Source organism: Episyrphus balteatus, chromosome 3 (genome assembly GCF_945859705.1).
Source record: "Episyrphus balteatus chromosome 3, idEpiBalt1.1, whole genome shotgun sequence".
Lineage (NCBI taxonomy): Eukaryota > Metazoa > Arthropoda > Insecta > Diptera > Syrphidae > Episyrphus > Episyrphus balteatus.
In genome coordinates, this window is record NC_079136.1 from 14,093,764 (window position 1) to 14,108,488 (window position 14,725).

A 14,725-nucleotide genomic window follows, 5' to 3' on the forward strand; every position below is an offset into this window, starting at 1 on the left:
AGTGAGTGAGTGAGTGAGTGAGTGAGTGAGTGAGTGAGTGAGTGAGTCAGTCAGTCAGTCAGTCAGTCAGTCAGTCAGTTACGGTTTTTGCGATTTTTGAAGCCCTATATCTCAGAAACTACTCATCGTAAAAGGCTGAAATTTTGTGAGGAGTTTGGTTTTGACAAGCTCAATAATTTGAAATTTCTAGCATCTTTGGTGTGGAAGTTAGGGGGTCGAAAATGGCCTGAGTTGTTTCCTGTAAATAAGGGTGTAGTGCCAAAGTTGCTAGAGAACTTGGCTGGGCACTACCGTGCCCCTTGATAATAAGCTTTTACATGGTATATATTTTTATAGGTTGTCAAACAAAACAAATTGATTCCATAGCCTGAGAACATAAAAATAAGTGTTTTTTTTTGCTTTTTTTAATAAAATTTGATCGAGTTTAAAAAATTCTAGCTCTTTTTGTAGATGTCTCATAGACCTGATCAATGTATATATTTTTAGCTAAGACATATAAGCTTTCAGATGGTATAAAATTTTTTATATGATGTTAGGGAAAAAAATGGAACTAATGACGTGAGAAGATAAAAATTCATGTTTTCTTTGCTTTTTTTGATGAAAATGATTGTTTTCAATAAATTATTTTTATATTTTTTGCGCATTGTAAACATTTAAAAATGGTTTTATTCTTAAGAAGAAATACTTGGCTTTTAAATTTCATAATTTTTTTTTTAAGTTTTTAAAATAAAAAATTAATATAATGAGAAAATAATAAAAGATATTTTTTTTTTAGCTTTTTCTTGTAAATTATGATTGTTTGAAATAAGTAAACACTTCAATTGACTCATTTTAAACAAAAGCACAGAGATACAAATTATTATTTTCCTTTCTATGGATTTAAGGTTATTATTATATATTTTTTTTTTTTGACAAAATCTAATATAAACATTTCCTTTTTAACTAAATAAATTCATATAAAAAAACATATTCTACTGATATTCAATAGGAATACAAAAATGAAACAAAATGTCCCTATAAAAATGATTCTTGGAATCCAGAGTTAATAGTTTTAAATTCCCTCAATTCAAAATCTCAAATTTACCATAAAATACTGTAATATTTTCCAAATTGCATCTCTTCTGAATGAACACGCATATTGTGCATAAAATGACAACATAATTCAATTGTTCAACGAGCTACATCAACCATCAGAAATTGTTGACATAAAAACACGACGACAAAAAATAAATTAAAGTATTTAATCGAATAAAAGGATTTTTTTCTGCTTCTACACGCACAGGCCGTTCCTACCCAAAAGCAATACAGAGAGAATTAAAATTCGATTGAAAATTTCTTGAAATTGGAAAACTTTTCAATGCAAACTCATAGTGTTTTTAGTTGTTGTTGTTTTTTTTTTTTTTTTTTTCAAAAAGAGTCCTGTCATTGTAAATTTTATTTTATTTCAAACAAAATGGATGGTGAGTGTCAGTAGAGTATTCCAATGGACATTGAAATAAGGAAGAGTTTTTGAATATTATTTTCTTTTTCTATCTCGTTGGCATGTCTTTGAAATGAATGAAAATTCAATAAAAGACGAATTGGCATCTTGAGGAAAATTTATTTGTTTGAAAAGTTCATTTTCTAATGAAAAGTTTTCTGTTTGTTTCATTAGTGTGCGGCAACAGCGTCGGCGGATTGATAGAGAAATAGAGCTTTATTGTTTGAGTATCCTTGAAGTGATGATGATTATTCTAATAATGTTAACTCAAGACGGAGATCTTTAAGTAAGAGAAGTAAAAGAAACTTATATCTTCTTAAGTCTTGCATAGAATATTGACATTACATTGCAACTTGATGGCCACTCATTCAAAATTTGATTAATTTGTTTAAGGAATTTTCACTTCTTAAGTGTTTCACTAAGTAAATTATTAAGTTTTTAAATGTTTTAAAGTTATAAAGATTTCGATACGATTGCTTTCTCAACTTTACCTGTTTGACTATATGCCTTTTGATAGATAAATTAGCATTCTTGCCATTAAAATGATATAATATCAATGTTAATGCCTATGTCAATGGAAATGAACTTTTGTATTTAAATTGTATTTTCCTTTCGCTTGGAAATGTCTTTACTAGAATGAAAGGTGAAAAATTATAAAAACAGAAAAACTACACCCATGGTTTCTCGTGTATCGATTTTATATTTTTAGTTCTTCTTTGCGAGCAGTAAAGAAGACGATTATAAATTTTTTGTTTTTTTCCAATACCTAAGCATTTGCAATAATCTCATTTAATTGAAGAAAAGTTTAAATTAAATTGACACTGCATAGTTAAAAAAAATGAACAACTTAAAAAAATAAAATACACGACAGGGGTCGCACGTACTTGCACCTATGCTAAAAGTAGCTCTATTTATTAAAGCTTTTTATTCAAGAAAATTAGGAACAAATTAAAATTTGATATTTTCAAGAAACTTCATAAGTAGTGTAAAAAATAAAATTTGTTTTTATAATAAATGAAACACCTTTTTAAATGATGTTTTACAAAAAACCAAGTAGGTATGACATTTTATTATTTGTATAAAAAGGTATTTTTAGAAAAATATTCGAAAATCGTTTTTTTTTTTTTAAGCAATTTTTTATACAGGGTGTCCCAAAAGTAATGGATCAAACGAAATATGCTGATAGGCCAACTTTAGGGCTCTCAGAATTTGGTAACTTGTTCATCCCAAATCCTTACGGTTTTCGATTTAATGCAGTTTTTGTGAAATTTCGAAAAATCCCGACTTGGCAACAGTATTTTGCTTCCTCCGCTCATAATTGATTTTTGTTTTTTACAATTCTTTCACTAAAACATTGAGAAATAATAAGAAATAATTAATTAATCAAAATATTTTTTATTTCATATGCCATTTTGATGCAAATTAATTAACAGTTCCATGTTTAATAAAAACTCAATTTCGTAGTTTTATTTCAGAGCATCATACCGGAAAAAATTTGTATGGTGTGACACTGGTTTATTACTTTAAAAACTTGCCGTGTTATTGCAGTTTTCAAAAATGTATACAAGTTTCCAAAGATGAAATTAGAACGAAAGTTATTCCAATTTGAATGCAAAAAAACAGGGGTTTTCAGAGCAAAATAACAAACAAAAAGCGAGGCTTTTATTCAAAAAGAAATAAACAAACAACAGCCGAGAAAATTTGTTTATTTTTCTTTGTTATTTTGCTCTGAAAAGCCCTGTTTTGTTGCATTTAAATTGTAATATCTTTAGTTCTAACTTCAACTTTGAAAACTTTTATACATTTTTGAAAACTGCAATAACACGGCAAGTTTTTAAAGCAATACACCAGTGTCACACCATACAAATTTTTTTCAAGGTGTTATTCTGAAATAAAAGTATGAAATTGAGTTTTTATAAAACATGGAACTGTTAATAAATTTGCATCAAAATGGCGTATGAAATAAAAAATATTTTGATTAATTAGTTATTTCTTATTATTTGGCAATGTTTTAGTGAAAGAATTGTAAAAAACAAAAATCAATTATGAGCGGAGGAAGCAAAATACTGTTGCCAAGTCGGGATTTTTCGAAATTTCACAAAAACTGCATTAAATCGAAAACCGTAAGGATTTGGAATGAACAAGTTACCAAATTCTGAGAGCCCTAAAGTTGGCCTATCAGCATATTTCGTTTGATCCATTACTTTTGGGACACCCTGTATATCAAAATTTTTAACATTTTTCAAAAAAAAAGTTGGTACGCCATTTTGAAGAAATAATTAATTTACAAAATTAATCAAAATCGTTAGAGCCCATTTTCGATTTATTTGGTATAAATTAAAAAAATTGTATAGGAGGTAGGCGGAAATCGTATTTTTTTAAGGTCGACATTATCTTATTTTAAGTTGCCCTTTATCTTTCGAATCACTAGCCCAAAATGCGCACTCAACCATATTTCGTAGGTAGTGATTTGATCGACCATCATTAGTAGTGCAATAATTAATTTTTATCAAGCACGAGTCATATGAGGCAATTACGGCTACCTAATTTACTAATACAGTAAAATAAGGAGAAAAAAGGGGTAAATCTCGGAATAAATGTTAGTAGAAATTTTTTTTGCTCAATATCTTCCTTTTACCATTCTATAACATATCTCAAAAGTCTAGAAAAATCTCATGTCCGCTTGTCACGATTTCAAGGTCAAATCGCGAAATGGCGATTTTCAAAATTAGCAAAAATGGGCTATGGTATTATATACACATATGATACATGATTTCAAGGTATTTTTTAATGCTAATTCCAAAAAATCTAAAATCAAGACAATCTGACGTCTCTGGAAAAAGTTATACCTGTTTTTCATCTGTCAACTCATATTATTATAACAGTTGCAAACTTACTGAGGAAAAACCCTTAAAAGTTATGGTAGATGAACCAAATTTTGCATGAAGATTTTAGAATCCATCATTATTAAAAATCAAAACAATTCATTACAAAAAATGTATATACCTACGAAATAATGGTATTTTTCGATGGAGGGGCAAATTTAAGGATATGCACTAAAGAAGATTCTTGTTCATCTTAGGAATAAGTGCTAATAGGCTAATTTTTTTATTTTAATTTTTGTTTGGATATTCTTTAACTACCCTCAAAAATCTAAAAAAATCTCATGTCCGCAAGTCCTAATTTTCTTGGTTTGAAGATAAGGTGCAGATTTGAAAAAATTGAAAAACTACTCTTCAGATATTTGTGTCAGATCAACATGAATAAGGTACATTACTTTTCAGGGAAGGTCATATTGATTTGGTTGTGGGTTTTGTTGGAATCAGCGTTAAAAAATATATTGAAATGATATGGGTTATGTTGGTATACATATAAGAATCTAAAATTTTCTTATTATTTTTTTTAAATCTGCACCTAACTTAGTTTAACCTGGAAAATAAGAACTTGCAGTCATGAGATTTTTTTTAGATTTTTGACATAAGTTATAGAATATCCAGACAAAGATAGAAACAAAAAAATTAGCCTATAAGCACTAATTCCAAGATTGTACCAGGATGTTTTTTAGTGCACATCCCAAAATTTCCCCTTTTCTCAAAAAATACCATTTTGTCATAGATATAAATGTTTTTTTGCATTGCATTGTTTTGATTCTTAATGATAATGGATATGAAAACCCTCATGCAAAATATGATTCCGCTACCATTACTTTTAAGGGTATTTCGGTAGTAAGTTAGCAACTGTTATAATAATATGGGTTGAAAGATGAAAAACAGGTATAACTTTTTCCAGAGACGTCAGATTGTCTTGATTTTAGATTTTTTGGAATTAGCATTAAAAAATACCTTGAAATCATGTATCATATGTGTATATAATACCATAGCCCATTTTTGCTAATTTTGAAAATCGCCATTTCGCGATTTGACCTTGAAATCGCGACAAGCGGACATTAGATTTTTCTAGACTTTTGAGTTATGTTATAGAATGGCAAAAGGAAGATATTGAGCAAAAAAAATTTCTACTAACATTCATTCCGAGGTTAAATCCTTATTTGACTGGATTATACGTCAAAAGGTGGCAAAACTGACTACCTACATATGTTTAATATTTGATAAAAGCCAGTTTTTATCAGTTTTCGATGCCCCTGCTACATGATTTTAAACCATTTTTTAGTGAATTCAATTTTATAGTTTGGGCCAAAATACTATTAAGTGCCTAAAAAACTGTCCCTTATTTTGAATTTCATTTTCTTGAAGAAAAACTAGAAATTATTAGAAAAAATATAGTGATTTATAAAATGAACATTATTTACTTGTACATAAATTTGAAACCTAAATTTGGATCGAATTGTTTACAAATCAAACATTGTGGTTAATCTTGGTAACGCAGTGGTATTTAAAGTTAAAAAAAACTGATTTTTGCCAATAAACTATTAAGAATATTTAATTGAAATTAATTATTCTGTGATTAAACTTCATAGAACCCTTACGTTATTTCTATAGTTTCAAATAGGAATATCAGAGAGCTTAATTATATGATTTTACAAATAAAACTGAAATTTGCAGTAAAGTAACTCAGTTGTTTGGTTTTGATCACTTTGTGTTTAAACTGTCATAAATATAGAAATATCATTCAAAACATCGCATCGGTGCAAATGTTATTTTACAATAGATTAAATTATAACCATTCTATGTCAACTAAACTATATGAAAATATATTGATAAAAATGTCCATATTTTTTTTTTTAAATCAACTGTCTAAAGGGACAACTTTTTAATCACTACACTGAGGGAAAAAACAACTTAAAATCAACGAAAACCACGTTGATTCAACTATTTTTCGGAATGATTTTGCGTTGAAGACGAAAATTTTAAAATCAAAGTAAAAGATCGTAAGTTTAAAGTGGTTTGCCGTTATAAAACATTTTTAAATCAAAGTTGTTTCAACTTTGAAAAAAAAACATCATTTTATTAAAAAACAAGAAAAAATTGGCAGCCGCTTGGGATCGAACCTACAACTCTTGGGTCACTAGGCGAATGCTTTACCACTATGCTATCTCACTGTTGGAAATTTATGTGATAAAATGCTACAAAAGCTGAAGTCCGACAAAAATAAAAAAAATTCTTAAGTTGTTTCAATTTTAATTTAAAGATATTTCATGTTAGTTTTTTCAACATTAAATCAACGTTGAACGTTGTATTTGTGTTAATAGTATTTTGGCCCGTATATGTCCTCTTTTTGGCATTTGACATATTTTTTGGAAAATTTTTGATGTTAATGTTTCATAATGAATGGGTGATGTGCATTAAAAATAGTAAATGCTTTTACTTGAACAATTGTAAACTATTAACTTTTTTATCCACATTTTTTGCATATGGAACCTTGTTTATACTAATTAATTTTCTATTGCTAGTGTTTACTATTTTTTATGCATTCGGACCATTGTTATTAAATCTCCCTCACTTTATAAAATGCATTAAAAAAAAGTAGATAACTTTGTATGTACTTCAAAAGTTTCACAAAATATATTACGCATACACCCCAGTGATAGTCCAGTAATTTTAGGTTTTATCTGCGGAAAAATTCCTACTGGGCTCGATTTTGGTATAGACCTTCGTTACGGCGTTGTTATGAAGATGTGAAAAATCGACATTGATATCGCGTCCGCGTTAGAAGTTATAGAGGTCAAAAGGCCACGAAAATCAGTTTTTCCCATATATCTCGTGACCTGTTGCTCGGAGGTCAGTAGGGGTCTATGAAAAATCTGTTCTTCATAAAATTATCTACAAATATTGCCTTATGCATTTTTCTGTAAATCCAACCGTTTTCGGAATAGAGCTGTTTCAAGCGTAGGCATAATACATGCTACGTAATAATAGGTTTGTTTTATTTAAGGGGGGAAATCCCTCTGGAAGACAGCTTTTTCAATAATTTTTTTTGGAAAACCGAAAGCATTTGTTGAAATTTAGAAAAGTATATGATATTATTGACATTATGAAGTATTCATAATACAATTTTTTTGAAGTAAAACAAAAAACAAAATGGCGGCTCTACAGCTCTTTGAAGTTGACGCCTCGCAAAATTTTGGTCCATGAATACAGACACTTATAAAAATCACAACCTGAATAGACTGTGAATTTTATTAGTAAGGGTATGACAGCATCTAACTGATGAGCCCACTGTCATACCTGGGGGAAACGCATATGGAGTTGAGGTCACTTTAACTTTTTAATAGTAAAAAGTTATTAACTTTTTAATAATAAAAAGTTATTAACTTTTTAATAATAAAAAGTTATTAACTTTTTAATTGAAGTTGACGCCTCGCGTTAGCGCCGTGCATCTATTTATGATCAAAAAAATAAATTTTTTTTCCAATAAAATATATTTATACGCATTGCATGAACCTAAACTTAGTAAAAACAAATCTAAAATTAAAATTAGAGACCAAAAAAACGAAAAAACACAATGTTTTTTTTTTATAAAGAAATTGTTAAAAAAATATTTATTGTAATTATTTTATTAAACTTTTAGGTTCATGCAATGGCCATTTATTTAACGAGTAATTTGCCTTTTATTTCAAGTCGATAGCTTCATTAGTTTTTGAGTTACGTTGCACGGCGCGGAAAAAAACGCGTTTCGAGAAAAATGCGTTTAAAGTTTACGTTTTCGTACTGTGGTAGGTTCGGAGCGCATGGGATTCGGGACTATCTAGGGACTTTTGAGGCTTCATTTAACTAAGACCACTGAAAATAGTTTCTTCGGTTGATAAATGAATTTATTAGACAAAAAAAAAAAATTATTCAAAAATAAAAAATTCCAGAGGGATTTCCCCCCTTAAGGGTGAATAATTCAGTATTTGAATACTGAAAAGTACATGTAGAATCTCTTTTGCTTTTTATTAATACGTTTTTATAAGTTTCACTTGTAATCGATATTCAAACTAACTTACTAACTAACTTCTAACTAACTAAGTTACTTAGCTACTAACTAACTATTTAATAAAATCTTAGCAATTAATTTTGACCCTCAGGTCAAAATAACCTACCCTGAGGCGTTTTGGTCTCAGTTTAAAAACATTGGATGGTCAAAACACCCCAAATCAATCTAAGACTACTTCTAAGAGTCATATCGAAACTTTGAACAAATTTATGTAGTTTGGATGACTACGTTATAATATAGTCCGAAATCGGTTGGATTTACAGAAAAGTGCATAAGGCAATATTTGTAGATAGTTTTATGACGAACAGATTTTCCATAGACCCCTATTCTGCCCATAATCTCGTAAAGGCCCTAACTACACTTTTCTTAGTTCTGAGTTAAAGAGGGAAATAGTAAATGTAATATCGCAAATTTCATATAAAAATGAAAAAAATCAAAAGTTCATTTTCAATTTTCTGACGTATTTGAAGACCTAGGCTAAAAAAATAAATGAGGATAAATCAGAGACAATGCCCTAACTCCAAATATGCAAAAAAATCAAAATCGAAAATTTTGTAGATAGGGCCTTTACGAAATTATGGGCAGTATTGACCTCCGAGCAACAGGTCACGAGATATATGAGAAAAACTGATTTTCGTGACCTTTTGACCTCTATAACTTCTAACGCGGACGCGATATCAATGTCGATTTTTCACATCTTCATAACAACGCCGTAACGAAGGTCTATACCAAAATCGAGCCCAGTAGGAATTTTTCCGCAGATTGGGGTTAAAAATGCCTAAAATTACTGGGCTATGAACGAAAAAAAAAATTCTATAACTGAACTCTTCATGATGTTTTTTTCTACAAGTTTATTGGTGAAATTTTTTCATATTAAACGTTTCACACACAAATGTTTTCTGCCGAGTCGAGAGAACATTTGCTGCTTTGTTTGGACCACACAAACAACTCGTAAAGTGAATAAAACCAAAGCTTTTTTTTTTAATGTTGATCGCTAACTGAGGAAATTCTGAAGTTAATGTTTGAGCATATACTCAGAAAAATTCTTCTATGACATTGATTATGAAAATTTTTACTTAAATGAAGACTGTTAGTTCCGTTCTAAAAGTTGTCTATATTGTGGTACAAGCGATAAAAAATAAATATTTTTCTTTAAAAAATGAACACTGGTAGACAATTCTTTTAATACCAGAATTTGGTTATGGTACGAGTTCGTTATAACTTAGGTACAATATGAATGAATGTAAAGCGTTTAAATTTTTTGACGGAGTCTTGAATTTATACGAATTTTATAAATTGAAAAATTATATCTTTTTTTTTCAAAAATGTCTTACACTTTGAATTTTGTCTTTAACATTTTCATTTAATTTTTATGTCAAAATCTTTAAAGTGACAACCAGCTTTAACAATTTTATCAAATATGTGACACCAATCATGTGATTTATTTATTCGATATCCAACTTGTCTTTTGGAATTTGTTTTTTTTTTCCCCCAAACCCCAAGCAAAACCACATGAAATGATATAATCTAGGTATTCTCAAGAAAAAGAATAAATTCTTTATCATTCAACATTCTTCTCGAATTCATTGTTATCCTGATTTTCTCTTGTGACAATTTTCAAACAAACCTATTTCCTTCAAAAAGAAAAGAAAACGAAAAAAAAAAAATAAATACAAAAATACCAAAAGAAAATCTTTCAATCAATTCCCCTACACTTCAAAACACCTCTACTTCACCGATACACACACACACAGAGTTGTGCATAATTTAATCAAATCTCCTTTTTGCCATTCTATTTATTTGCAGCCATACCTATTTTCTACATCCTAGCAGTCGTTCCGGGCCTAATGCCTTGGGAGAATGGATATCGGTTTTTATCATTCTGCCATGTTTTCGGTTCGCTTGCTCCCTGGTGCGGAAGTTTCGTCTACCACCTGTTTATGAACATCGAGAAGGGTGAGGATGTCTATTATCGTTTGCTAAAATTGGATATGGTCGGGATTTGGGTCAGCCAAAGTTTTGGTAAGTATAATATCTATTTTGTATGAGAGAAGATAAGGCAATGTCCTTGCATACATATACACAATGTGTACAGGACTACGTTCATATAACGAGTCGATTTAATGACAAAATGGTTAACTGGAAGTAAACATGCAACCTCCTGATAGGGGGTTTTCTGAATGTTGTTATTAGCGTGAAATACGTCAATCGCTTGCCTGCAGGACCTTAGTATAACAGCTGAACATTTTCTTGTTGATCAAACTATACAAGTTCCTTGAGTGATGATAGAGTTTTTTTTTTCAAAATAAATTTTATTTTTGTAATAACTGCGCTATTTCATGGAAGCACAGGTATCAATCAAAAAATTCAATTACAAGACAATAATATGAAATATTAAACTGAGTGGGGAGTGAGAGTTTCCTTAATTAAAAGTGATTGTTTAACCTGATTCTTGTGCTAGTGGAATGCCATTGCCAGTCGAAGAAAAATAACTCAATAACATCCAATTAATTTATTCATAGGAATTTTGAAATTCTAGGAATTCGAAATACTCGTTCGTTAACTTGGACATTAATAACACTCGCAGAAGCAGAAGTAGTTTTGTGTCTGTATTTGTGTTTGTTCATATCGAAGTCAATTAGAAGCATGTCCTTATACCTAGTGAAAAACTGCAATGAATTACAATTATGAAGCCCAGAAGCAAAGATAAGGATGGCGTGGTACACTAATGAACCTGAATGTGAATCGAAAAATATATACATGAGATAGGATACACTAGCTATTACATTAGAGGTATAGAAATTCAAGATAACATCGGGTGTAATATCGTTTCACGTTTTCATTTATGACTATGCGCGTTAGATATTAACACGAATTAAGTCGATATTAAATGAGGAATGAAAGGTTAATGTGTGATAAACACAAACGATTACATTACATCTTTTAAGAGGCATAATATCATTAAATGTTTGTACGAAAATATGAATTCCATTTTTGGAGAGGAAAGTGAATTCTGATATTGAATTGGAAGTTGATAGGTTTTAAAAATGAACAAAAAATATTTTGTATAATCCAGTAATACGGCACATATGCTTAAAAGAGACAATCCTAGCTTGACGGTTAAGGCCTTTTGGATTTTAGAAGCCTTTGCACGTTTGTTTGAATTTAGAATTTTTAACTCTTGACCTTTAAGAAAAATTATAGAACATTATAAACTACAGAAGAACAATCAATTTTGTTTAATCTGTCGATTAGGTATATGAGATAATAATCATCTTATTCTCAATTCACTGTATCAACAAAAAATTCTTTCCTATTTTTTTATTCCTTCTAACTAGTGCCGTTCAGTATACATATAAAAAGACCTTAGATCTTACAGTTAAAATTATTATTATTATTATAAAACTTGTTCCTATTTAGTATTGTAATCTATTATATATATTAAAGTTTGGCCGGCCACACCGGCTGACTTATTTTCTTAATTTTTTAAATCAAAGAAGCATAAGATTTAAGATTTTATAGGGTAAATAGGGGTAACACGACATTGAAAAAAGAGCCTATTTTCTAAACGGCACACTGAGGGAAAAAATAAATTGAAGTTGAAACATCGTTTTTTCAAAGATGAACTACTTTGATTTATGTGACTTTAAGATAAGAAACCATAAAAAATTAACCTTTTTTAAACGTTGATTTTAAAATGTTCATCTTCAACGCAAAATCATTCCGAATAATAGTTAAATTAATGTGATTTTCATTGATTTTACGTAGTTTTATGGTGGCTTTTCCCTCAGTGTAGGTGGCAAAGAGTTGACTTTTCTTTTAAATGATAGACAAATTTATTCAATAGTTAAAAAAGGTATTGAAAAAATTAAAAAAAATTCAGAACCAAGTTGTGAAGGTTTTTTTGCAGTCATAGACCTTCGACAAAAGACTAATTACACTGGTCGGCAACGAAGATGGAGCTTGAACCAAACCATACTTTTCTATGGGGCTTTTGTGTGCTGATTCCGAATCTGAAGTCAAAATTTCACTGGCACGTCAAGTTTTCGAAATATTTAAATATTAAAAGGTCAAAAACGCGTTTTTTTGGTACTTTTGGCGTTGAATTTCATCACCGTTAAAAATTTTGTTTGCAAAACTACATATGCAATATTCAAAAGCTATATTTTATCGTCTTATATACGTTTATTTTTATTTTCAAAATTATTTTTTTCTAAAAGATATTTATTATAGAAAGGTATGATATCTCAAAATCTTGGTGGTTAAGGTTTTTGAAGCAGATTTGAAGTATGTTTTCGACTCCTGATTCGGTTGAAAAATAGCAAAATATTACGGAAAAATAATATTTTTAGATCAAATGTCAAAAAACATTTAATTTAAAATTAGTTTTTGGGACTTTATAGCTAAAATTGTTATGAGCAGAGCTCAAAAACTAGATCTGATGGAAAAAATCTGTAAACTGTTTTGAATTCAGCACACTCAAGTTTATTAAAATCACCTTACAGAGTTCTTGCTCCCTACTTTGTGTGTTTTTTTGCCGACCAGTGTTACAGGTACGCACAATTTTGCACAGAAATTTGAGTTACACCATTAGGAAGATATTAAAAAAAAAAAAAATTAGGGGTTTATACGGATTTTTTTCATAGACCCTGTATTTTAAAATACAAATTTTTGAAAAACAACTAATTTTTAGGGACATTTTTGAGTGGTCTTTTATTTTTTTGGAATTTTTAAAAGTTTGCAAAAAAATCTTAAACGTATAGGAAATATAGGTTTCAATCATGCGCATGCATGTACAAACTTTTGAATTTTTAAAATGATTTTTGACCGAATAACGGGAAAAACTAGTTTTTTTTGTCCCAAGTTTTTTGGCCGTTTTTAACAGTTTTTTATTTTTATCTTTTTTTTTCTTCAATAGATAAGTAAATGAAATTTACAGTGTAGATAGATAATGAGCAAAATATATTTGTACAAATTTTCAATTAATTTTGTAATGACAAATTTGAAATAACGGTAAAATAAAACTCTATTTTTCAACACGTTACATCTTTTGATCTGGAGCTTATAAAAATTACTTTACTGATTACTTACTGATTACTCTTTATTGAGCACCCTGAAAATATTACCTTTCATTTGATATATCACACATAACGGTACATTCACTACAAGCTATGGTACATTCACTACACAATGGTAAACAACTACTTTTTAGGGACATTTTTGAGTAGTCTTTTATTTTTTTGGAATTTTAAAAAGTCTGCAAAAAATCTCAAACTCATTTGAAAATTAACTAATTACAGAGTCGAAAATTACAAATAAATAAAAAAAAATGGCGGAACGAAGTCCGCCGGGTCAGCTAGTATTTTTAATATAAAAAATTCAAATAATGTTTTTTAATTTATTGTTATTTTCTTTTCTCCAACTAATTTTTTTCAAAAAATTTGTATTTAAATTATTTTAAAACGATGCAAATGCACAAAAAAAAAATCATTGAAGTCGATTTATGTAGTTGGTCGGAAAAAGTTCAAAATCAAAAACTGTTCTATGACAAAAAGCTGTTTCGGGTAGTAAAAACCTTACCTAAGCAGAGGCACATGTTAAGTTGCTGGGGCACCGGGACAAAACTAAATTTTGGGGCACCTTCGATATTTGGAGGCCCTTCGATTTAGAAACAAGAACAAATAAAAAAGTACGAATACAATCTCCTTTTTCTTGGGGTCTCTGATGTAGGATTCATTTCTTGGTCGCTAAGATTATTCAAGTAATATTTTTTGGAGCCCTTAGATAATATATAATTATTCTCTCAAAAATACAATTTATTTTTTTGGCGCCCCTGAGGTAATATTTTAAATATTTTTTTAGATCAAACATTTACTGCCTACCAATTTATTATGCATTACACTGAAGAATATAAGTTGTCCTTTTATATCCGAATTGATTCATGTCAACTATCTTATCTTTTTGCTTTGTTAGTTTTAATTTGCCTGCCCTACATTGTTTCCAGTCGGCGCCCTGCCGTGTCCGGGCCCCGGCGCAATGTTCCGTTTGCCCCAATGGTTTGTTCGCCCTTGAACCTAAGAAATATATCTTTGACCATACGATACAGAAAGAAAGTTTTTTTTTTAAATTAAGTATTTTGAAAACTGTTTAGTATACTTTCTTGAAATGCGGATAAATAAACACTGAGTAACACTTAAAAAACACTCAGGCTTAGAACTATCATATTTTGTAGGGCACTGATTGCGAAACGCTAGAAATAAAGTTTCCATTTTATCCCCAAAATCTATAAAAAATATATAAACCGATATT

The 14,725-nt window shown here is 29.5% G+C and overlaps 1 protein-coding gene across 1 annotated transcript in view; it reads left to right on the top strand.

The window, feature by feature from the left end:
* LOC129913378 (uncharacterized) overlaps positions 1-14,725 on the top strand; it is a 123,660-nt gene that overhangs the window by 90,698 nt on the left and 18,237 nt on the right. The window contains exon 3 of the mRNA XM_055992005.1: positions 10,223-10,438. Coding sequence (XP_055847980.1) covers positions 10,223-10,438 — 216 coding nt within the window. The remainder of the gene's footprint in view (positions 1-10,222; positions 10,439-14,725) is intronic.